At 64.7% G+C, this 23,994-nt stretch overlaps 5 protein-coding genes across 6 annotated transcripts; 1 reads left to right on the top strand and 4 right to left on the bottom strand.

The window, feature by feature from the left end:
* Positions 1 to 386: 386 nt before the first annotated feature.
* MPND (MPN domain containing) lies at positions 387 to 3,016 on the bottom strand (the record flags this gene model as incomplete). Its single annotated transcript, XM_080634162.1, has 12 exons — positions 387 to 473; positions 549 to 641; positions 725 to 814; positions 904 to 974; positions 1,057 to 1,225; positions 1,304 to 1,380; positions 1,451 to 1,523; positions 1,742 to 1,838; positions 1,920 to 2,004; positions 2,073 to 2,235; positions 2,315 to 2,545; positions 2,726 to 3,016. 12 exons carry the CDS (start codon positions 3,014 to 3,016, stop codon positions 387 to 389), a joined length of 1,527 nt encoding a protein of 508 aa, XP_080490288.1.
* Positions 3,017 to 4,789: 1,773 nt separating this feature from the next.
* Positions 4,790 to 8,913, bottom strand: FSD1 (fibronectin type III and SPRY domain containing 1). Its single transcript, XM_080634230.1, has 12 exons — positions 8,834 to 8,913; positions 8,624 to 8,755; positions 8,452 to 8,553; positions 7,859 to 7,881; positions 7,586 to 7,707; positions 7,038 to 7,247; positions 6,787 to 6,885; positions 6,529 to 6,688; positions 5,887 to 5,966; positions 5,526 to 5,777; positions 5,097 to 5,185; positions 4,790 to 5,012 (listed from the first exon to the last, which is right to left on the bottom strand). The coding sequence occupies exons 1-12, from the start codon at positions 8,849 to 8,851 to the stop codon at positions 4,902 to 4,904; spliced, it is 1,398 nt and encodes a 465-aa protein (XP_080490356.1). The 5' UTR covers positions 8,852 to 8,913; the 3' UTR covers positions 4,790 to 4,901.
* A 2,682-nt stretch (positions 8,914 to 11,595) lies between these two features.
* On the bottom strand, positions 11,596 to 14,794 carry SHD (Src homology 2 domain containing transforming protein D; the record flags this gene model as incomplete). The annotated part of the gene is given in 6 exon segments (XM_080634161.1): positions 11,596 to 11,782; positions 12,805 to 12,924; positions 13,225 to 13,357; positions 13,867 to 14,056; positions 14,059 to 14,232; positions 14,609 to 14,794. Coding segments are annotated over 6 exon segments (990 nt in total).
* A 615-nt stretch (positions 14,795 to 15,409) lies between these two features.
* Positions 15,410 to 20,870, bottom strand: YJU2 (YJU2 splicing factor homolog). Of its 2 annotated transcripts, XM_080634145.1 has the most exons (8): positions 20,806 to 20,870; positions 20,359 to 20,459; positions 19,927 to 20,071; positions 19,364 to 19,498; positions 18,851 to 19,032; positions 18,374 to 18,494; positions 17,028 to 17,193; positions 15,410 to 16,201 (listed from the first exon to the last, which is right to left on the bottom strand). In XM_080634145.1, exons 1-8 carry the CDS (start codon positions 20,827 to 20,829, stop codon positions 16,125 to 16,127), a joined length of 951 nt encoding a protein of 316 aa, XP_080490271.1. In that variant the 5' UTR covers positions 20,830 to 20,870; the 3' UTR covers positions 15,410 to 16,124. The 2 variants fall into 2 exon arrangements, with proteins under 2 accessions (XP_080490271.1, XP_080490270.1); XM_080634144.1 differs by having other exon boundaries at positions 15,410 to 17,193.
* A 605-nt stretch (positions 20,871 to 21,475) lies between these two features.
* RPL36 (ribosomal protein L36) lies at positions 21,476 to 23,353 on the top strand. Its single transcript, XM_080634085.1, has 3 exons — positions 21,476 to 21,676; positions 22,492 to 22,626; positions 23,222 to 23,353. The coding sequence occupies exons 1-3, from the start codon at positions 21,584 to 21,586 to the stop codon at positions 23,309 to 23,311; spliced, it is 318 nt and encodes a 105-aa protein (XP_080490211.1). The 5' UTR covers positions 21,476 to 21,583; the 3' UTR covers positions 23,312 to 23,353.
* The last annotated feature ends 641 nt before the right edge of the window (positions 23,354 to 23,994 follow it).

The following is a 23,994-nucleotide window of genomic DNA, read 5'->3' as shown; positions in this document are numbered from 1 at the left end:
CTGCCTGCGTCCTGTGTGAGTGAGTGTGAGCTGGGGACCACGGTGCGATGGAGGATGAAGGCTCACCCCCGATGAGCATCCCCATGGATGGTGGCGGCCGCCCGTGAGCTCCCTCCCCGTGGGTAAGGTGCCCCCAGACCAAGGCAGCTCTCAGGAACTGCTCTTTAATCAACTACCACTTCCACACACAACGGCAGCCAAGGCTCCCACCACCACCACAGCACCTCCAGGGCAGGGCAGGAGCCAGCGGGGTGCTGGGACCCCCCCGCTGAGCCCCCCAGGGTGGGCGCTGCCCCACACCGGGTCTGGATGCACCCCATGGGCTGGGGGCTGCTGAGCCGAGCTGCGCCCGGCGCCTGCTCCGAGTCGAGGGGGCTCCTGGGCCCTCAGCCGCTGAGCTTGAGGAGGCTGAAGATCTGCTCCAGGACGTGGCTGAAGCTCTGGTCCTTGGGGCTGCGGGAGGCCAGCGAGCCCTGGCACGGGGGGGCACAGCCCAGTTAAACGGGGGGGGGCTGGAGGTGATGCCCTGGTTAAAGCCCCCTCCTCACCTTCAGCTTGTCCAGGTAGGTCTGATCCTGGCTCCAGGGCTCCTGGAACTTCACCAGGTCGGGGGCCCCCTTATAAAAGTCCACGAGAAGCGTCTGGGATGCGGGGAGAGAAGGGGCTGAGGTGCCGCGAGCTCAGGACCACGGTGGGGATGGGGAAGAGATCGTCACCTCCTCACCATCTCCTGCAGGACATCGTTGGTGAGGAAGCCATCCTGGATATAGGCTACCTCCACATCCATGGGGATGCCGTAGTCATTGGGCCGTTGCTGGAGGATGGGGCAAGTTGGGGGGGGGTCACCCCACAGCACTGGAGCCAACCCCATCCCAACCCCCCGTGGGGCCAGCACCCCTTTACCTCGGGTGGTGGCATCACCCAGAAGGGCGCGATTTTGGACTCCACGCCGGGGTTCCCGTGGTAATAGGGTCCTATGGGGGGGGCACAGATGGGGCTGGCAGGGGGGTGACGGCAGCAGCAGCCCCCCCCAGGGCCAAGGGGCTGGGTTCTCACCGCAGATGAGGGCCAGGCAGGGCTGGAAGCCGTTGCCGCTGCCCTGCAGCTTGAGCTGATAATCCATCTGCGCATCGATGTCGTGCAGCGAGGGCAGCGCGGGGCCAAAGGGGTGGCTGTGGTACCACCCCACCAGCGACAGCCCCCGCAGGAACAGGCTCTGGCAGATCTATGGGGCAGGGAGATGATGTGGGGCTGGACCCATTGACAGCCCTGGGGTGTGTGGATGGGGTCGGGGTGGTTTTACCTCCTCTTCCACGGCACCGGCGGCCTCGGCATCGCCCAGGCGGGTCCGGCAGGGGAAGGCTCTCAGCACCGTCAGCACTGGGGGGGACACGGGGTGGGTGGGGATGGAGCGGGCAGGGTGGGGGCACCCATTCACACGTGCACCTACATTGAGTGTTGGTGTCCCAGCGCCCGCCCAGGTAGCCCACGACTTCGCTTCGCGTCAGGTGGCTGTGGAAATCCTACGGGAAAAGGTTAAAATGAAGAGTTTGGACCCAAAATGACACCGGGGACACACCAGGGACATCAGAGTCACAGATCCATGGAAGGGGCTGGGTTGCAAAGGACCTTAAAGCTCCTCCAGTTCCAACCCCTCCCATGGGCAGGGACCCCTCGTCCCATTGCTCCGGTCCCTGCAGAGGACGCGTCCCACCCCGTGTCCCCCGCGGAAGGGACGCACCAGGAGCAGGAGGACGTTGCTAGAAATGGCCACGTTGAAGGGTTGGAACTTGTTGATGGCGGCGAAGGACGTCACCTCCACCAGGGTCTGCGGGTTCCTGCAAGAGCCGCAGCCACTCTTGTCCCCGCACAGCCCCACGGCCCTGCGGTGGCACCCGCAGGCGCCGGTGCCCCCGTACCTGGCGGAGTCGCGGGTGCCCAGGCTGCAGTACCGCACGGGCGCACGGGCTTTGCTCTCGCTCCTCTTGGCCGGGGCTCCGTGCTCTGCGAAGCACAACTCCCATCACCGCTGCCGGCGGCGCGGGGCCCCCGCTCCCCCCCCATCACCTCACCCGTCCCCGCCGGCTCCGCCGCGCTCTTGCTCTGCTGCTTCTTGCTCCTCTCCTCCGGCTTCTTGGCAGCCGCCGGCTCCGGCACCGGTGCCCGGCCCTCACGCGCCGCTTCCTCCTCTTCCTCCTCCGGCACCTCCTCATCCTCGCCCTCGCTGGCCAGGCTCTGCGGGCAGCACCGGGCTGGCCCTACCGCGCCCCCGCACCCCGGGGGGGGCACCCAAAGGGGCTCCCACCCAACGCACCTCATCGGCGGGCGGCGCGTTGGGCTGGTGCTGCCGCAGCCACGCGGCTTTGTACTGGTCCAGCTTCTGGCCCTTGTAGCGCACGGAGGCCCAGCCGCAGCCGGACTTCTTGGCAGGGTTCACCAGGCGCTTGCAGTGCGTGGCCCAGGCGCTGGGCGAGTTGAAGACCTGCCCGGTCTCCTGCCACGTGATGGTCCCGTCGGCACCCAGGTCCCCCACGAACTTCTTGCCCTGGGGAGTGTGGGGTGAGACAGGGAGCGACCAAACAGCGCCCTGTCCCCAGCCGTGTCCCCATCCCTGTCCCTCTGCCTCTCCCCATCCCTAACCCTCATCCCTGTCCCCACCTCATGTCCCCCATCCCCGTCCCCATGCCTCTCCCCATCCCATGTCCCCTCTCCCGTCCCGTGTCACCAGGTAGTAGATGGAGAGGACGCCGCGGGCCGGCTCCAGGAGCCCATCGCGGAGCAGGACGCGCAGGGTGATGCCGCGCCGGGTGAGCACGGCCCCCCGGGACCCCCCCGCCGGCCTCGCCCCGCTCCCGGCCTCCGCCTCGGCCTCCGCCTCGTCCAGCCCCGGCTCCAGCTCATCCTCGTCCTCCTCCAGACCCTCATCCCCGCCGGGGGACGCGGCCGCCAGCGCTGCGGGAGGGGACAACAGCGCCTGGGGTCCCTGCCGAGAGCACCCCCGGGAGCCCCCCTCCATCTCCCTCCGGACAGGGACACAGGGCCCGGGATGCACAGGGCCATGGGCACAGAAGCACGCAGGGATGCAGGAAGAGGGGACACAAAGACACGGGGCAGGGATGGACACAGGGACAGGGGACACTGGAGCGGGCACAGGAGATGAGGGGGTCTGAGGACACAGGGGCATGGTCAGAGCGCACATGGGAACACGGGGATGTGGCCGGGGGACGTGGGGGCACGGGGACACCGGGATGCGGGGCCATGGGGATTTAGGGACGCGGCCGCGGTTCGTCCGTGTGGGTTTGGGTTCCCCCCCCCGGGGTGTGCGCGGCCCCGCGCAGCGCGCACGGGGGGGGTGTGTGTGTGTCCCGCGTGCCCGCGCGTGTGAGCGTGCGCGGGTCACGCACGTGTGAGGGTGCGCGCGTGTGCGCGCTCTCGCGCAGGTGCGTGCCCGGTGCGCGCGCCCGTACCTGCCATGCTCCGCTCCGCTCCCGGTGCGCGCGGCGGCGGCGGCACGTGACTGGGCGGCCCCGCGAGCCCCGCCCCGGGAGGGGGGCGACACCGGGACCGGGACACAGGGAATGGGGGGGGGGCGCACACGGGTACAGAGCCCCGGAACCGCGGCCTCACCCCCCCCGGACCGGCGGCACCTGCGGCTCCGGCGGGCGGAGCAGGCGCGACCGGTAACACCGCCCCCGGGACAGGCCCCGCCGCCGCCTCGGTGCGACCGGAGGGGCCGGGCCGGGCTCACGCTCGCCGCCTATGGGGGGGTCCCCGGAGCGCGGGGGGGCCCCGGGATGGGAGCAGGAGCAGGAGATGCGGCCGGGCCTCATCCTGACCACGGCGGAGGGGTCCCGGTGACCGCTCACCCCTTGAGCCATTGTCCTCTTGCGAGGCCCCCCCACCCGGCGCTGCTTCCCGCTCACGGACGCCCCCAGCACCACGGAGTCCCCGCAGCCCCCCCCGGCCACCCCTGCCCCATGAGCCGGGTGCGTTGGGGCCGTTCGGGGGGGGTCCATCCTCCCCCCCATGGGTGACACCGCCGGGGGGTGCCGGGGCAGCGCTGGCCCCAGGGTCCTCAGCAGCCCCGGTGCTGCACCGGGGGGATCTGCGCCACCGTGGAGAGGGACCGGGTAGCAGGAGGCAGGGACCGGTGGCACCGTGTGCTGGTCCCCGCTGTGACCGGTGGCCCCAGGCAGGCGCTGGCCTCAGGGTGCGCGTCCCCGTGGGAGGGCTGCTGCAGGGCGGTCCGGGGGGGCTGGCACTGGGGGGCTGTGGGGCGGGTTTGGGGGGGCAGGGTCCATGGTGCCCCCCCTGCTCCGCTCCAGCCTCAGTGGAGATGGGTGGTGAGAGCGGGGAGGACACACACGGGGGGGGGCCACACTGGGGTCCTCTTGCAGGCCATGACCCCCCCATGGCACAGGCACGGTGGAGGGGCCTGCCCGGAACCTGCCAAGCTCCATCGAGGATTGATGGGCACCAGCATGGGGGGGCCCGGCTGCTCCCCACTTTGTGCCAGGAACCAGGGGGATGCCATGAGGCTGGGGTGGCTCGGGGGTGGGGGGGCTGGACCCCAAACCCATGGTTTTGGGGGGCATTACCCCCTGCTCTGAGCAGCCTCATCCCATCCCATCACCCCAAGAACCCCCTTCCCCACCCATTGTGCCGGTGCCCCCCAGGGCCGTGTCACACCATAAACATCCTGCTTTATTCTTCAGGCCAGAAGCAGCTCTCGCTGGTGAGGGGGGACGTGCCCAGGGCCGGGGGGGGGCACAGAGCTGGCGGGGGGGCTCAGCCGGCGGGGCCATAGGCGCTGGTGCACCCCAGCTCTGGGCGCTGGCACAGGGCAGCGGTGGGGGGGGTGAGGGGGGGTACATTCAGTGCTCTTGCCTGGGGGCACGGCTCTAGGGCAGGCTGGCGTTGGAGCTGCTGGCGGTGCTGCTGCGCTTCTGCAGGCACCTCACGGCGCTGGGCACCTGCAGCCCCGAGCTCACCTGGAAGCTGCCGCACCAAACCTATGGGCACAGGAGGGCGCGGGGCTGGGGGGGGCTGCCCCCCACCACCGGAGCCCTGCGGGCGCTGCCCGTCCTGCCCCTTACCATGAAGGCGGGCAGCACGGGCTGCGTGAACTTGGTCCTGAACGTGTGGAGCAGCTGCTTGGTGCGGGCGTTGTAGAAGGACAGGATCCCTGCAGACACAAGCGCGGGGTGCAGGGGGTGGCACAGGGCTCGCAGACCCCCCCCCGCACAGTGGCCGTGGTGGTGCCCATGTCCCATAGAACCATGGAATGGTTTGGGTTGGAAGGGACCTTGAAGCTCATCCAAAGCCACGGGCAGGGACCCCTTCCACTGGAGCAGCTTGCTCCAAGCCTCTGTGTCCAACCTGGCCTTGAACACTGCCAGGGATGGGGCAGCCACAGCTTCTCTGGGCACCCTGGGCCAGCGCCTCAGCACCCTCACAGGGAAGAGCTTCTTCCTTGCACCCGGCCCTCCCCTGCTCCAGCTTCACCATCCCGGCCCCGCACCCACCTTCGGGGAAGTTGCAGTGGACGCCGATGCAGTCGGGCACGGGCACGTCCAGCACCTTGGCCTTGTTGGCGTGCTTGGCGCTGAAGCTGACCTGGAGCCAGTTGTTGAGGTGGAGGCACCAGGAGGCCGAGGTCTTGCCGAGTTGGTCGAACTTGCCCAGGCTGCGATAGGCGACCCCCACCCCGAAGGCTTTGCTGTCCCGGTCGAACTGCACCTCCCAGTAGTGGTCGTCAGCATCGATCGGGGTGTCCCCTGCGGGCACAGCTCATGAGTGTACCCATGGGTGCCCCCTGCCCACCTCCAGCACCCCCTTGTGCCCTCAGGGTCCCCCCAGCACCCAGTGGGTGCCTGCAGCTCTCACCCAGGACCGTGTAGGACTCGGCGGTGAAGCGATCCCGGCCCCCACGTCCCAGGGACGTCCTCTTGGGTGACTGCACTGCCCTAGGACAGACGAGGCTGTGAGCAGCAGGTCCTGTGGGATCCTGCCCCTCAGCTCGGCTCTGGTGGGACCCCCCCGCAGCACTGTGTGCAGTGCTGGCGTCCCAGCATCAGGACATGGAGCTGCTGGAGCAAGTGCAGAGGAGACCACGAGGATGAGCAGGGGCTGGAGCAGCTCCTGTATGGAGCCAGGCTGAGAACATTGGAGCTGTTCAGCCTGGAGAAGAGAAACTGAGCGGAGACCTCAGAGCAGCTTCCAGTGTCTGAAGGGGGCTACAAGGATGCTGGAGAGGGGCTTTTCATCAGGGACTGTAGTGATAGGACAGGGGGTGATGGGTTCAAACTGAAACAGGGGAAGTTCAGGTTGGAGATAAGGCAGAAGCTCTTCCTGTGAGGGTGCTGAGGCGCTGGCCCAGGGTGCCCAGAGAAGCTGTGGCTGCCCCATCCCTGGCAGTGTTCAAGGCCAGGTTGGACACAGGGGCTTGGAGCAAGCTGCTCCAGTGGAAGGGGTCCCTGCCCGTGGCAGGGGTTGGAGCTGGAGGAGCTGGGTCCGGGGGGGCATTACCTGGCGGGGGAGTTGGCCGGTGAAGCCGTTCGGCCTTTGCCATCTTTCTCGCGCGCTTTCACGTCCTGCAGCTTCCCGCCCGTTGCGTCCCACTCGGCGCTGAGCTCCTCCACGCGCAGGTTCTGGTGGCAGGTGCTGGCGTCCAGCCGGAACGTGAACGCTGCCGACAGGCACCGTCAGCGCGCACGGCCCCGCGGGGCCCCCGACCCCAGGCAGCCGGGGGGGGCAGCGCTCTGTGCCCCCCCACCCCAGACCCACCTCTTGTCTCTAAAGTGACCGGCTCCGAGAACTCGCCGGCCACAGCCTTGTTGCACGCCCGCACGCGGAAGTTCATGTACCTCATCTCGAACTTCATCCCTGCGGGGACAGCAGGGCCACACCGTGGGGCACGGGGGAACCAACCCGTGTCCCCTGGCACTGCCCCCAGCCCCATGGCACTCCAGTCCCCTGCCACCCGCCCTGCCTGCTCCCATCCTGGCACCCTTTGGGTGCTGCCCCCGTGCCCTCACTGGGGAGGGTGTACTCAGTGCTTCGGATGCCCTCGACCACCATCCAGGGCTGGTCCTCCTTGGCGCGGGGCGGCCCCTCGAAGTTGGTCCTGCGGTACTCCAGCACGTAGTGGTCGATCTTGGTGTCCTCCTCGGGCATCCTCCAGCTCAGCGTCACGCAGTTATCGGCCACCAGAGACTCAGCCAGGTCGATCTCGGGGGTGCTGGGCACTGCCCGCAGGAACAGCCATGCCAGTGGGGCCCCCCTGCACCCTGGGGCACCCCTGCATCCCATGGGCTTGGTAACTCCATGGCACAGAACCCCAGGGAGCCCACACGGGCACCCCCCAGGCACAGGATCCCATCCCTCCCACCCTGTGTAGCCCCTCGGGATGGGCTGCCCCAGGCCTTGCTCCCCCCTCCAGCTCTTCACCCCATCCCTTAGCATCCCCCCTTAAACCCTGGACCCCATCCTCGCGCTGTCCCACCCCGGGCTGGCACAGCCCCAATGCGTCCCCTTGCCCCCGCTGTGCCCGCTCCCCTCCCCGTGTCCCTGCCTGCGGCAGTACCTGGCAGGAAGGCGATGGCCTGGAGGATGCGGCGTTCCTGGGCGAAATCCACCATCAAGTGGCTCATGTTATCGCTGGCCTTGGCCTTGAGCGAGAGGCGGAAGGCGGGCGCCATCGTCACGCTGCACCGGGACAACAGGGAGCAGGGTGAGCGGGGCCGGGAGCCGGGCACCCGCCCGCCCTGACCGCTCCCCCCCCAGCACCCGTGGGGCACCCGCTGCGGGTCCTGGCTGGGAGGAGGGGGGCGGTTGCTGGGGCATGGGGGGGCCGTACCTATCCTTGATCTGCTTGGCAGCCTGGCGAGCGCAGGGGAAAGAGGAGGGAGAAACAAAGCAGATGAGAGAGCAGAGCCAGGGGGCAGTGAGGGCAGCAGGCACGGACCCTGCAGCTGAGCGTGCTCGTGGTCCCACTGTGGTACCCAGCAGCACAGCATCCCTGCATCCCCACAGCACCACTGCATCCCCACTGCACCCCTGCATCCTCACAGCATCCCTGCATCCCCACAGCACCACTGCATCCCCACTGCACCCCCGCATCCTCACTGCATCCCTGCCGCCCCACAGCACTCCTGCCTCCCCACAGCATCCCTGCATCCCCACGGCACCCCTGCATCCCCACTGCACCCCTGCATCAGGAGGAAGGGAGCATCAGGCAGCTCTGGGACCACTCCGGGGGGTCTCCATGCACCCCCAGCCCCACAGCAGGCACAGTCATGCCAGTGTCACCCAGTGCCCAGCACAGAAAGAAAAGGAGGGCGCCTGCCCGGGGTGAGCGCAGCATCAACCAGCAGGTAAAGGGGGGTCCAAGACACCCCCAGCGTGGAGGCCACCGGATGGGGACATCCCCCTGTGCCGGTGGGGATGTACCTGGTGGAACTCGTGGTCATTGGCCATCCCCAGGGTCTGGTTGGCGGCTTCCAGCAGCTCCTCCGAGCTCTCCAGGGCCTTGGTACACGCCGCAAGCTGGGCCTGGCATGGGGGGGGGGAGAGGGAAGTGATGGGTGAGGGCTAGGGGTGGGGGCAGGCGGGGGGTGCTCACCTGCAGCTCATAGGTGCGCTGGGCGCGTTCCTGCTTGATCTTGGTCACCATCTCCTCCTTCAGCTCTTCCAGCAGCACAAACAGCGACTGGAACTCCGCGTCCAGGTCCTCCTGTGCCCGCGTCGAGTTGTCCTGGGCACAGCGGGGGGGGGGTGGTCACCGGCTACCACCCTGCACTGGGGACGGGGAGGGCAGGGGGGTCTCTGGTACCTGCACATTCTGCATCATCTGCTTGAGGGAGTAGATGAAGTTCTGGATCTCCTCATTCTTCACGGCCAGGGTGGTGATGATCTTGCGTATGGATTCCTGCCCGGCCCCGCCACAGGCGGTCAGGGGGCAGGGTCCCCCCCCCGTGTCCCCGGGCACCAGGACATGGCGGGATGGGGATGACTTGGCAGTGTGGGTGTGCGAGGCAGAGCGAGGGACAGCGCTGCGCCCTCCGCGCCTCCTCCTGCCTCCATCGCCAACCTGCACCCCGCGGCCTCCTCCCTCCGAGCTCCCACCCCTCCTTCCTCCAGGCCTTCATCCCCTCTGTCCACTCTTCCTCCTTCTCCATCCCTGTTCCTCCTTTCTCCATCCCCTCGTCCTCCCTCCCTCCTTCTCCACCCGTTCCTTTCCTCACCCGTGTTGCTTCCTCCATCCCCTTTTCCTCCATCCCCTCTTCCTCCATCCCCTCTTCCTCCATCCTTCCCTCATCCCTGCACCCCCCTCCCTCAATCCCTCCATCCCCCTCCCTTCTTCCCTCCCTCCCTCCCTCCCCACTTCCTCCATCTCTCCCCCCCTCCATGTCCCCATCCCTTCCCCATCCTCATTCCCATTCCCGCTCCCATCCCCACCTGCTCGCCCATCCCGGGCCGTCCCCGCCGCTCGGCCCCGCCGCCACCAACAAAGGGGGAGCGGCGCCCCCCGCCCCGCCCCGGTCTGCCCCTGCCGCAGGGCACGACGGGAGATGTAGTCCTGGCTCTGGGACCGCCCCGCTGCATGCTGGGAGATGTAGTCCATGGGGGAGCGGTGCTGGGATCCCCGGTGGGTTCCATCCCCATCAAGGGGGGGGACACGAGGAGGGCCCGAGGAGAGGCACCCCCAGCAGCGCCCTGGGTGTGGGGGGACCGGAGCTTCCCGCCTGCGGACCCCGTGGCCCGGGGCAGGGTCCCAGTGGGTGCCCCGGGACGCGGCACAGGGGTGCGGGGGGGCGGCTGCCAGCATAGGGCGCATCCCCCCCAGCTCTGCCCGTGAGGCCGCACTGGTCCCCGGCCCGCTCTGGGGTCAGGACGTGCGTGTCCCCCCGGGGGGTCTCGTCCCTGCCTGCGGGGCTGGGATGGAGCCGAGCCGGGATCCCTCGCCCCCGAGGAGGCTCCATCCGGTGCCCCTGCTCAGGACGGTGTCCCCCATCCTTGCCCCATCCCAGTCCCAGCCCCCTCCGGGTCCCCGTCCCGGTCCCTGTGCCCGTCCCCATCCCGATCCCGGTCCCCGTCCCCCTCCTCTGGTCCGCGCAGCAGGGGCAGGAAGCGGTGGCGTCTCAGCCCGCAGCGCTGGTGACAGGGGCCGGGAGGCTTCGGGGACAGCAGCGCTTTGGGGACAAGGAGAGCTTGGGGACAGGGACCCCCTGGGGGCAGGGACCCCCGCGGGGACAGGGACCACCCGAGGGCAGGGATCCCCCCGGGGACGCAGCCCTTCGGAGCGGGGCTCTGGGCTGTCGCTGGTGCGCAGGATGTGGGGGCTCGGGGTCCTCATCCTCCTCCTTGGTGGTGAGTGCGGGGACAGCGCTGGCTCGAGGGGACGGAGGTGATGGTGGCTGGGCCGTGGGGCTGGGGACAGGGATTCTGGGGGGCACGGGTCAGGCTGGCCCCTGTGTGATGGCTGGGGCGGGGGGGGCGGTCCTGGGGCTGTCTGTCCTGAAGGGGGACTGCGGAAGCACTGGGGACACAGAGGAAGGGGACAACCATGGGGATAGGAGGGTGATGGGTGCGTGAGGGGACAGAAGGGGAGGGTGCCAGGATGGAAGAGATGGGGATGGATGGGGGCACAGGATGGGGTGAGAGCGTGCGTGGGACAGGATGGGGACAGAGGGAGGGGGGACAGAGGAGGGCAGGTCCCCCCCTGCCCCATGTACCCCCATGCCCAAATCCCCCTGTGCCTGCACCCCCTGCCCACCTGCAGGCACCTCCCATTGGGTCCCCTGAGGGTCCCCCAGCTGAGCCAGTCTCTGCGCCCCATCTCTGGGGACAGAGCTGCCCCCCCCACACCCATTGCTCCCCCAGACACGAGGATCTACGTGAACGTGGTGCCCCCGGCCCCCATGAAGCTGCTGCCAACCCCCAAGGAGGTGGAGAACTGCAAGTACCAGGCAGGGATGCACCGGGGATGGGGTCCCTGATGGGAGCCCTGAGGGGCTCCATGTCCCCATGGGCTGGGTTTCCCCCCCATCTCTGCCTTTCTGCACCCAAGAAAGGAGCTCTGCAGCACCCATCGCCCCGCGCCACGTCTTGTGTGTGGTCACCCCGCAGCATCCGCTGTCCCCAGTGACCCAGCCTGGTCTGTCCCACGTGGACAGGTTGTGTCGGGGGGGCCGTTTCAAGGAACCTGCTCTGCGGCCCCGGGGCCTCATTTCATGCCTGAGCGGTGATGGTGACCATGCAGGAAGCACCCGCTCCCCCCAGCATGGGCCCAGCAGCCACCCCTGTGCTTTGGCTTTGATGGGGGTGTCCCCAGCAGCACCCCACAAGGGCTATGGTGGTGATGGGGGGGCTCCTCTGGACACCAGGAGGGAGTTAGGACGAGGGTAGGAGTCCACATGGTGGGACCAGGACCGGTGACAGAGCCACCACCTGCGGGGTCCCAAGGCACCATCGAGTTGAGCACCAAGAGGGCCCAGAGCGTCGCTGTGCCTACAAACCACAGGGCAAGGGCTGGGTGTGCACTGGTTTTAATGGGGGTGGCTGGGGGGGTCCCTATGGGGGGGTCTCTGCTGCTCACAGGGGCTGCACCGCCACCGGGTAGAGCAGGGAGAGGTGGCGGGCGCCGCGCACGGGCAGGGCTCGCGCTGTGTAGTGCCGCACGGCCGCGGGCACCGAGGGGAAGGCGGCGCCGGCACGGCCCAGCGTGAAGTGGTGCTCCCGTGTCCGCGTCAGCTTCACGTGCACGAAGCCGTGGCTGCTCCTGCGGGACGGGATGGGGGCGGGGATGTGGTGAGCGACACGCAGTGACACACAACAACATGCAATGACACACGACATGCAATGACACACGACATGCAATGACACACGACATGCAATGACACACGACAACATGCAGTGACACACAACAACATGCAATGACACACAACATGCAGTGACACACAACAACATGCAATGACACACAACAACATGCAATGACACACGACATGCAATGACACACGACATGCAATGACACACAACAACATGCAATGACACACAACATGCAATGACACACGACATGCAGTGACACACGACATGCAATGACACACAACAACATGCAATGACACACAACATGCAATGACACAACATGCAATGACACACAACATGCAATGACACAATGACATGCAATGACACACGACATGCAATGACACAATGACATGCAATGACACACAACATGCAATGACACATGACATGCATTGACATGCAATGACATGCAATGACACACGACATGCAATGACACAATGACATGCAATGACACACAACAACGTGCAATGACACACAACATGCAATGACACAATGACATGCAATGACACAATGACATGCAATGACACACGACATGCAATGACACAATGACATGCAATGACACACGACATGCAATGACACATGACATGCATTGACATGCAACGACATGCAATGACACACAACAACATGCAATGACACACGACATGCAATGACACAATGACATGCAATGACACACGACATGCAATGACACAATGACATGCAATGACACACAACATGCAATGACACAATTACATGAAATGACACACGACATGCAATGACACAATGACATGCATTGACACAATGACATGCATTGACATGCAACGACATGCAATGACACACAATATGCAATGACATGCAATAACACTCAATGACATGCAATGACACAGGTGCCGCGCTGCGCTCATGGCTCCTCCACACAGGAACCCCTCTGGGGCCATCCCCGGTGCCCCCCGGCCCCGCGCTCACCTGAGGGACAGGGAGTAGTCCTCGGGGCTGGTCTCACAGTCCCGCACCAGGAAGCTGCCCTCCCGGCACAGCGCCAGCAGCGTCTCGGCGCCCGCCCGCCCGATGGGGCCATGGTACCACCTGCACGGCCACGGCATCACCCCCCTGCGCCATGGGGCACCCCCCGTGCCGTGGGGAACCAGCCCCACCGCATGGAGCCATCAGCATCAGCTGCCCCTCGCGAGCACCTTCTGCACCATGGAGACTGGCTATGGCGTGGCACAGCCAACCGAGCCAACGGGACCACGCACACCATGGGGCACCCTTCACACCATGGGCACCCATCCACCCCATGGGGCACCCACCTATCCATGGGGTCCCCGCACCCCAGGGGGCTGCCTGCACATTGCAGTGCCCCATGGAGGAGGGACCCAGACTCACACTTGCTTCTCCAGAGGGAGCGAGGTGTCCACGTGCCGGGGGCTGGGGGGGCAGCCGGTGCCCGGGGAGGGCCGGGGGGGCCGTGGCAGCTGCCGGGGCAGGCTGGGGGAGCGCTCGGGGCTCTCAAACTGCACTGGGGGGACAAGGAGGGTGTCAGCACCTATGGGTGCTGCTGCTGCGGGCACCGCTTGCTGTCAGACCACAAAGGAATGTTCCAGATGGCCCCACTATGGCTTTGCCTTGCCATGGCCTCCTGTTGTCTCCAAGGGGTGGGACCCACGGGTGCTGGGGGATATCAGAGTGGTACCTATGGATGCTGAGGGACCCTGGGATGGTACCCATGGGAGCAGGGGGATACCAGGGCGGTACCCATGGGTGCAGGGGGATGCCAATATGGTACCCATGGGTGCTGTAGGACCCAAGGGGTGGTACCCATGCAGGCAGGGGATGCCAGGGAGGTATCCATTGATGCTGGGAGATGTCAGAGTGGTACCCACGGATGCTGGGGGACCCTGAGATGGTACCCAGGGGAGCAGGGGGATGCCAGGGTGGTATCCATTGATGCTGGGAGATGTCAGAGTGGTACCCATGGGAGCAGGGGAACCCCAGTGGTGGCACCCGTGGGTGCCGCGGTGCCGTCACCTGCGAACGCCCGGGAGATGTGATCCTTCTTCCACTCCCAGGGCTGGTCGTACTCATCCGCCGGGCGCTCGTCGTCGCGGGGCAGGCGGCTCTCGCGGCTCCCGCCCGCGCCGGGGCTGTCCCCGGTCTCTTCCCACTCCTCACTGGGGGTGTCGTAGAGCTGCGGGCCCCGCCGCGGCCGCCCCCGCCGGCTCCCTGGGGACAGGCGGCGCTGGGACATGGGGGGGGACACCTGGGGGGGGAGGTCCTGGGAAGGGTCGGGGGGGGGCACTCACCTGCGGCCTCCACGGGCTCCTCGCAGCCGCCCTCGGGCGCCGGCTCCTGCTCCCCCTCGCACGGCTCCGAGTATTCGCTCTCGCCGGGGCCCTGCGCGGTGCCCGCGGTGGGACGGAACCCACGAACCCCCCCCGGGGCCCCGGCACCCCCTCGGGTCCCTGCGGGCTCCCCCAGTCCTGATCCCGCTGTTCCCAGCCCCTTCCCCGCTGCCTCCCTCGCGCTCCCTTTGTCCCCCGGCCCCTCTCCCGCTTCCCCCCCCGCCATCCCCAGTTCCCTCTTCCCGGGTCCCCCCCTGACCCCCTGGGGGGGGGTCTCCCTCTCCCCGTTCCCCATCTCCCCCCCATCCTTCCCTGCCCCCGGTCCGTGCTCCCCTCCCCGCGGTGCTCCCGGTTCCTGTCCCCAGCTCCCCCCCTGCACCCCCGCTCCCTTCGCGCCCCCCCCGCATCCCCGCTGCCCCCTCTCCTACCTGCTCCGTGCGGCGGGGGGGCCCCGCGCCCGCCACCCGCACGAGCCGGTGCCGAGGGGAGGACGCGGGGCCGCGGAGGGCAGCGCCGGGGGGCGCGGGGCCGGGGCCGCTGTAGTCGGGTTGAGGCGGGCGCGGGGGGGAGCGCCGCGCCCCCCGCCCCAGGTACTCCCGCAGCCACTTGGCCATGGCGGGACCCCCCCCGCCGCCGCCGCCGCCGCCCGGAGCCGCTTTGTGTCGCCGCCGTGCGCCGCGCGGACCGGAGCCCCCCGGCCCCCCCCCCCAGCCCCCAACCCCGCCTCGCTGGGGGGGGGGGAACCCACGGGGGGGATTGGAGGGGGGAGACGGGGAGAGCTCATCGGGACCCCCCACAGGGGAGGGGTGTCCCCGACCCCCCCGGACACGAGCGGGTGCACCCCGGCCACAGGAACCCCCCCCGGCTGCTCCTGGGGGTCGGGGCACGGGGAAAAGGGGGAACTCAGACACCTCCCCCCCAGGGTGACCCAGCCCCAGGGACTCAGATGGGGGGCCCTGACCCCCCCCCGGGGTTTGAGGGAGCCCCATGGGCCACACTGGGAGGCAGAAGGGCTCCCCCCTCCATTGTCTTCCCCCAGCAAAGGCCCCTCTCCAGGATCCTGACCTGGCGCTGGCTCCATGGGGGCACCCCGGGGTGCTCCAGCCCTTCGGATGGGTGCTGGAGCTGCTCTCACCGCGGTGGGGTCCCATGGGCCTGCAGGTGGTCCTGCCACTGAATCAAGGTCCCCCCCAGGCAGCACCACAGCCAAAGATGAAGAAGGAACTGGCTCAGATGGATCCAATTTATTACCAGGCTGCTGCTGAGCAGAGGAAACCCCCCCAGCCACGGGGAAGGTCCAGCAGGGAGCTGCTGGGGCATGGGAGGGCTCAGGGAAGGGGGGACAGCCCTGAGCGCACACAATGTGTCCCCCCCCAACAGCACAACGAGGGACGCGGGCTCACCCTGCAATCACAGGTCCTGAGCCCCACGGGGAGGGGCAGGAACCACCCAGGGTCTGAGACAGTGAGGGGCATCCTCCCGCAGGAAAAGAAGCAACCAACCTTCCCTCTGCTCCCCACAGGGTGCAGGTGAGGAGGGAAGAAAGGCCCTGAGGTCCCTTTACTGCTGTGGGCAGCTTGGTGCATCACGAACTGGAGCAGGGGGTGAGGGCAGTGGGTGCCACCAGAAGGGACAAACACAGTCCTGGGCTGGCCCTGGTGCTTCCCCACACATTGTGGTGCAGGGCTGGCCCACACGGCGCTGCCAGGGCTGGCTGGAGGCTGCATCTGGGCACAACCAGACTGGGGCACAGCAGCAACGTCCTCCTACGACGAAGCCATCGTCCAGGCTCTGCTCCCTGCTGGAGGATGGACACAGACCCTGGGCTAGGCAGGGAAGGTGCTGGGGGTGCCGATGGTCCGGGAGCCCCGATGGGCCCCTCTCTGCGGTGCCAGCTCCTCCTGGGGCTCTGGAAGCAGGAACAGCCGCCACGCGTGCCCCTCATCAGTCCCCTGCGCTGTCCTCGCTGTCCGAGTACACCCCCAACAAGCTGAGGGAGGAGGCGGTGGTGGGAGCCGAGCCTGGAAGCAGAGCAGAGACCATCGGGGGCAGCCCTCCCAGGGCACAAACAGCACGAACCTCCCGCCCCGCTCCGGCTGCTCTCAGCGGGGCCTCATCCCCACGGCTGGAATCCAACCAGGACACGGTTGAACTGGGCTGACAGAGACCCCGGGCCCCTGAGCTGGAGCCTCCTGCAGGGGAGGAAGCAGCAAGGGTGCCTCACGGTTTAACTGAACCCTCTTCTGCCTGAGCAGAGGCTGGGAAACCCCAGGGAGGGCAACTCCAAGCACTGCCCTTCCTAGGAGTTCCCCAGAGGGACTTGGCGAGCCAAAGGCTTGGGGCCAACCAGCCCAGAACTGACCAATTCATTGACTCTTTCCCTACATCCATGGATCCTCTGTCTTCCCAGGACACGCAGATCATGGTGAGGTGCTGGAAAGCCTTTCCGCTTGCTTCTTTAAAGCTTCCAAACTCCAACACTTTGGTAGGTTTTATATTCAGGCCTCAAAACAAAGCCATTTTCTCGCTTTTGCATCCCTATCTCACTGTTGTGACTGTGCTCAGCACCCCACGGGCACACCAGGATGCTTGTTTGCAGCTTCTGGCCCTGAGGCTTTGTCTCTAAGGCCCTGGCTGACAGCCAAGGACCAGAAAGGAGCCTCTCCTCCATCAGGACATCTGGAGACAGGGACACCCCCCTGTTCTCACACCATTGTGGCCCCATCTGTCCCACAGCTCGACCTGAGAGCACTGATGCTCTGAAGACAGAGCTGAACACCATGTGCGTGCTGCCAGGTCCCTCCCTGATGGCCCGGTTCAGGGCATCCCATCTGCAGGGGCAGTTACCAGCGCTGGCCGTGGTCTCTTGGCTCCCTGTGCCATTTGTCAGGGCAGGACTTGGCTTCTGCTTCCTCACAGTGACCAGCCCGGCCAGCTGGGACTTGGTGTTCAATTTGCCCACGCTCCGCTCCCAGCTCTCAGTCTTCAGCTTCTTACTCTGGGGCTGGGGGTCCTGCAGAGTGGAGCAGGGGTGTCAGGGGGTCTTGGAAGGGAAGGAGTGGTAAAACCAGCAGCACAAACAGCAAGAGCCATGGGACAGCTGCTCAAGCAGCCAAGGGGGATGTTCTGCTACAAGCACCACAGATATGAATCCAAGTGGCTGCAGAACAGCCCTTGGAGACAAAGGTCCCACTGCCTGGGAGAGCTGAATCCAGCCTTGTGTGGCCATGGGATGCTGAGGAGACAAGAGCATAGAACCATGGAACAGTCTGAGCTGGCAGGGACCTTAAAGCTCCTCCAGCTCTAACCCCTGCCACAGGCAGGGACACCTTCCACTGGAGCAGCTTGCTCCAAGCCCCATCGAACCCCAGGGCTCCCCCCCCCAGCAGCACCATGGACCTGCAGGTGGTCCTGCCACTTAATCAAAGTCCCCCAGGCCCAAGGATCAGGGCTGGGCCAGGGGACATGGCTCAGATTAACCCAGCCCAGCTCAGGGTCACAGCAGCTTTGATTCCCCCAACCCAAGAGGTCCCAGACACGGATCCACACCACAGAGCAGCATTGCAGGGGCCTGTCTGTGGGGATAATCCCTCCCCTGTGAGCCAGGCACTGAAAGCTCTTTTGTTCTGCATGGCACCAGCACGGACAAAACAGAAGCAAAGAAGGGGCTGTCCCAATGGAGGGGTGGCTGTTTCACTGCTGTGATTTTCAGAGCACTGAAATGGAGCCTCGAGTACAACCAAGGCAAAGGCGAGCCCGTCCTTTGCAAGCTGCTTGCACTTGGTGATCTGAAAGGTCTTTCCCAGCCTAGCTGATTCTCTGGTTCTACGATTCTGTGTGTATTTTCCCCTCAAGAAATGAAAGGGCTTCAGTATTTTCACCAATTAAGCTAATGAAAACTTTGCTGCTGATTGAATTCTCTGTCGGGAATGTTATAATTTGCTGGAGCTGAAAGGGAGCCATGTCCTGAGCGAGGTGGGGGCAGCTCCATCCCAGCCTTTGTCAGCGGACGTGGTCTAAAATCACCAACTGATCCCTGTCCCCTTCCAGCCCAGTGCACGGGGATACAGGCTTTTGGAGCTGCTCAAGCGTGGCATCAGGCTCCAGCACTGCACAGAGCAGGGACAAAACAGGCAACACGGAGCCCGGGACAGCAGGTTTGGGCTGGGGGAAGAGCCTCTGCCCCCACTCACCTCCTGCAGGATGTCTGTGGGGTTCATTTTGCCCTCAGGCTTCACGTGTGGCTTCACAGGTTCCTCGTCAGAGTCGGAGTCCACCAGGAGCCGGCGGTTCTGCGCCTGCTCCAGCATCTCTCTGCAGGGACAGAGCCACCCAGGGCTGAGAGCTGGGTCTGAGCCACCACCCTGCTCCCTGCGGTGATTGCAGCTGGCAGCCAGCAGCACTGCAATGGGGTCCACCTAAGAAGTCATGTTCGAGCAGTGCCTGACGTTGGGAGCACTGAGATGGGCAGCCTCAGTCGGTGCAGGAACTCAGTCTCCAAGTGATGACACCTCTCAGGGGGAGCCAGGCCCCCCCCAAACACTGCCATGACAAACTGTCCCCATTCTCCTCACAGCCCGCTCAGGGGCACAGACAGCTCCTGTGACCTCCAGCCCCTCAGGCAGGGCCCTCTCTGAGGTGCTCTTGGGGTGCACTCCCAGCCCACTCACCTGATCTCTTGCTCATCCTCCTCTTGCTCCCTGCGCTTCTGTTCTGCCTCGAGCTCCTGGTACTGCTTCAGCATGGCCTCGAAGTCCACGTTTGCCTGGCGCTGGTTGAGTTCCTTCAGCTCCTGCAGGTTCTCCAAAACCTCCATCTCCAGCTTCGAGTCCTTGGTTCGGTTCTCCAGGACCTGGGTGACCAGAGATGAATGGGATTATCAGAGCTAGAAGAACCTGCCAGCACCACCTCCTCATCCAGTACAGGGCAGGAAACCCTAAGGGGATCATCATCGTCCTCATCCTCATCTTGGGATCTTAACAGGACAGGAAAAACTGGGGCAAGATGTGGCCTGTCAAAAGTGCCAGCACAGGAGGAAACCTCCTGAGAGCAGAGAGTTGTGTCCTGCCTGTCCAGGGCACACCAGTACCTTGGGAGCCTGAAGAACGAAGGCAATGGCTACAAAGCCACCTGCTTTGCTCAGGTGCCCTCAGCCAGAGCAGAGGTTTGTCACGTTCTCCTACCTTCATGGGATTGTTGAGCTCTTCCTCTTCCCTCTCCTTCTGCATTCTTTTCTCCTCTTCCTCCAAGAGCTTCTCCGCTTGGAAGTTGCGCGTGGCCCCATGCTCCATGGTGTAGTCCGTGTTCTCGGGATCTGTCTAAGGAACAAGCCAGGAAAATCACCGAGGCCATCCTGTGGCCACTTGTGGAGCCACACGCACACAGTTCCCAATGTCGGCCTCACCACAGGGGCAGACAATCACCCACAGCCCCCCTGTTTCCCCGACTCGCGCTGCTGCAGCCCAGCCACCGATGGGAGAGATACTGCAGAACCACAAACAGCCACGATAAGAGGAGATAAACTAAAGAGCACATGCTCAGACCCAGTCTTTGCTGGGACAGAGTTTATTTCCTTGCTAGCAGTGCAGCGCTGTGCTTTGGCTTTAGTCTAACACCGATAGCACACCCATGTTGCAGATAAACCCCAACAAACACCCCTTCCCTACAGGGTCAGCACCCAGAAATGGCCACAGCCTGCACAACCTCCCCAGGAGGGAGAGCGCAGAAAACCCAGGACATATCTCACCTTGAAAGTGATCTCTGCCAGGCACCGCGTGCACTTGATGTAGAAGCGGAAGATGGGCAGCCCCAGGTACGCCTCATTCTGAACAGTCTCCTTACGGGCATTAAACTTTTTCCCCTTATAGATGTATTCCCCACAGGTCTTGCAGCTGGGAAAGGAAAAAGAAAGGCTCATAACACATATCAGAAAGGGGAACAGACCAAGAAAAGACCAATCTATTTTGGGGCTTTCACCCTTTGGAAATGGAGCACCTACACTTCAAACAACCCCCCCACCCCCCAGCATCTCCTCCCTCTCTTTTATCCCCTTTCTCCTGCTCTGTGTCACCCCACAGCTGCTGGCAGCAGCTCCTCTGCACTGCATGAAGGGGAAACCATCCCTAAGCCAGCTTCCCTCCCACAGCCACTTCCTGCTGCCTGGTACAGCTGCTCTTACCGCATGTTGAAGGGGGCCATGAGCCGCACCACATACTGCCTGTCCTTCGGGAGTCTGAGCTTCGGGATCTTAGCAGGATCGAAGTCCGGGGGGTAGTATTTCTACAGAGACAGAGCAGAGACGTGTGCGTGCTGGGCACAGCCACCCAGAGGAGCGTAAGCTGCAGCAGCCGGGCTCCCGGTTGCTGAATGCACCCCCTGAGGAGCCAGCACTGTGCTGTGTGCACGTCCTCAGCCCCCGACCCTTCCATGGTTTTAGGACCTGCCCCTCTTGCCCCAGCGGAGGGATCCTCACCCCAAACACCCCGCTCCCGGCCTGAGATCCCCCTCAGGGCTCCCCAACCCACCCGGGACCCCCGAGCACCCCCGTTCTGAGGGCCAGCCTCACCCACAGACAGCCCCCGGACCCACAGCACCCTCTAACGGGGCCATCCCCCCCCCAACTCACGTTCAACACCTTCCGCTCCGACATGGCTACGGTACCCGGTGCAGCCGCAGCCGCCTCTCGCACTGATCGCCACTTCCGCGGAGAAGCCCCGCCTCCCTCCGCCTCTCATTGGTGCAGCGAACCGCGGGCTCGCTAATCCTCGTCCATTATTGGCTGGCGCCGCTGCCTGGCGTGGTGCCGCAAACAGCGGAGTCCGCCGCGGCGCCGCGGCAGGCTCAGAGGTTCCGCCGGGGCTGCCCCTGTTCCTTGGGGTTCATCCCCTTCTGCCTAAGAGCTCATCTCAGTCTCCCCTCTGGCAGGTTCAAGCCATTCCCCTTGGCCTGTCCCTACAGGCCCTTGTCCCAAGCCCCTCTCCAGGTTTCCTGCAGCCCCTTTAGGCACTGGAGCTGCTCTAAGGTCTCCCCTTCAGGAGCCTTCTCTTCTTCAGGCTGCCCCAGCCCAGCTCTCTCAGCCTGGCTCCAGAGCAGAGCTGCTCCAGCCCTCGCAGCAGCTCCGTGGCCTCCTCTGGCCTCGCTCCAACAGCTCCACGTCCCCCGGTGCTGCTGCCCCAGAGCGGGATCAGGACTGCACGGGGGGGAACCACCCACCGCCAGGGGTCGCCCTCCCATCTCGCCTCTATGGACATGGAGCGTCCCTCCGCTGGAGGCGCTGTCCCAGCGTTCCGCGGGGGCTCCGTCTTTCCGGTGCGGCGCCATCTGCGGAGCGGGCGGCGAGCGTCGGGGTAGGGTTCGAGATCCGGGTCCATCGGCGGCGGCGCTGACCGCTCCGTCCCGCAGCCATGGCGATCCGGTACCCCATGGCCGTGGGCCTCAACAAGGGCTACAAGGTGACCAAGAACGTGTCCAAGCCCCGGCAGTGCCGCCGCCGCGGGGTGAGTATGAGCCGGGCCCGGGCCTGTGTCCGGTGCGGGGCTGTTCCCGTGCCCCGGGGCTGGCGGGAGGGACGAGCCCAGGTCCGTGGTACCGGACACCCGTGGTACCGGAGCGCGGCTGCCGCGGTTGTGGCTGCCGGGAAGGGGGAGGCACTCGCGAGCTGCTGGTTCGGGACCGTCGGACCCCGAACCCCCCGCGAGGTGCGGTCTGGTGTGGGGCGCGGAGCCCCTGAGCTGCAGGGACCGGGGCCAGCAGCAGCCGCAGGAGGGATGGGGTTTGAGCATTAAACAGGGGTTAAGTCACAGGGGCGTTAAACCCGTGAGGATGGGTGTGAAGGAGCCGGTACAGGCGGAGCGGCGGTGGAGCAGCCTGTGGTGGAGGAATAAGGCAGATGCATGTCAAGCACAGTCGGAATGCACTCAGCAAACAAGCTGCTCCTGTCAGTAAGAGCAGGTACCCCCCAAGCCAGCCTGATAATGACCAATATCAAGTTATCCAGGTTCAGGGAATGTGCTCGCAAAGAGGGAACTGCAGTTGGCAGCTTTTACCTGCTTTGATGAAACACTGTGTTTAGATAGGGTGGTTGAATCACACAATCCCAGGCTGCTTTGGATCGGAAGGGACCTTAAAGCTCATCCAGCCCCAACCCCTGCCATGGGCAGGGACACCTTCCACTAGAGCAGCTTGCTCCAGGCCCCATCCAACCTGGCCTTGAACACATCGGAGCCTCAGCCCAGTGTTTGCCAGTGTGCTTTGCTGTCCAGTCTGAGTCAGTCACCACTGATGTTCTTGGATTCATGGATTTCTCCTGCAGCGCCTGACCAAACACACCAAGTTTGTGCGAGACATGATCAGGGAAGTCTGCGGCTTTGCACCCTACGAGAGACGTGCCATGGAATTGCTGAAAGTTTCCAAGGATAAACGTGCTCTGAAGTTCATCAAGAAACGGGTAGGTCCAGCTGCCATTGTCAGAGGATCCCAGACTGGTTTGAGTCAGAAGGGACCTTAAAGCTCCTCCAGCTCCAACCCCTGCCACGGGCAGGGACACCTTCCACTGGAGCAGCTTGCTCCAAGCCCCTGTGTCCAACCTGGCCTTGGACACTGCCACGGATGGGGCAGCCACAGCTTCTCTGGGCTGAGAGGAGTGGTGGGAGTGCTCCTTGGGTTGGGTGGGAGATAGACACAAAGGCCCCAAGGCCCAGGGGTCCCCACTTTGCGTTTGCTCTTTCTACATAATTTCCAAATCTGGTGTTGGGAAGAGGAAGAAAAATCCTGGGATAGAGGCTGGGAAGCATTCACCAGGTTGGGGTTCACTGAGGGCAGCTTTTACCCTGTCCCAAATAACTGAGTACAACTGCTACTGAGATGCAGCGGTGAGTAGTTCCTGACTGGCCAGTCTGGGTGAACGGGGGCTGAGCTTACCAGGACTTTACCCTTTGGAGAGAAGGAATGAAGGGCATTCATCTCCAGTGGATGTCTTGGGCAGCCAAGCAGCTGTGTCTGTTCCTGCTACAATGATGCTGACTGCTCTACTCTGCCCTCAGGTTGGCACTCACATCCGGGCTAAGCGGAAGCGGGAAGAGCTCAGCAATGTCCTGGCAGCCATGAGGAAAGCTGCTGCAAAGAAGGACTGAGATCCACAGTCTCTAATTCAATAAAGTCCTTTCTTACAAGAGGAGTGCAGTGACTGACAATGGTGCTTCTGCTTCAGCCTGTCCAGGTCTGCCCTGGCTTTAAGCCTGGAGTTGTTTCTGGTGGTTATGACCCATGATTTAGTGGGGAGAAACAAGTCCCTCAGCAGCTCAATCACAGACTCAGCTAGGCTGGAAATGAGATCAGGTCCTGCTTTCAGGCAGTTGTAGGGAGCAATCAGTTCCCCCGTGAGCCTTCTCCAGACTGAACCCCCCAGGTCCCTCAGCCCTTCCCCATCACACTGTGCTCCAGGCCCTGCACCAGCTCCGGTGCCCTTTTCTGGCCCCGCTCCAGCATCTCAATGTCTCTCTTGTAATGAGGGGCCCAGAGCTGAGCACAGGATTCCAGGTGCAGCCTCACCAGTGCCCAGTGCAGGGGCACAACAACTGCCCTGGCCCTGCTGCCACACTGGTGCTGATACAGGCCAGGATGCTGGTGGCTTCTTGGCTGCCTGAGCACCATGAATGCATGAACACTGCTGAATTGGCTCGTGGAATTTCAGTTTCCCCTTATAAGCCAAGACAGTGAGAGGTTTCTGCAAGGCACTCCACTACCAGCACCCCAGGAATGTGATCTCTGTGCATCACACCCCCAAGCTCTGCTTGTAGTTAAATGTTTTTTCCCC

The sequence above is a fragment of the Psittacula echo genome (assembly GCF_963264785.1).
Source record: "Psittacula echo genome assembly, chromosome: 24".
NCBI classification, from domain to species: domain Eukaryota; kingdom Metazoa; phylum Chordata; class Aves; order Psittaciformes; family Psittacidae; genus Psittacula; species Psittacula echo.
The sequence above is the reverse complement of the archived record's forward strand: the minus strand, read 5'-3'. Positions and strand labels throughout refer to the sequence as shown.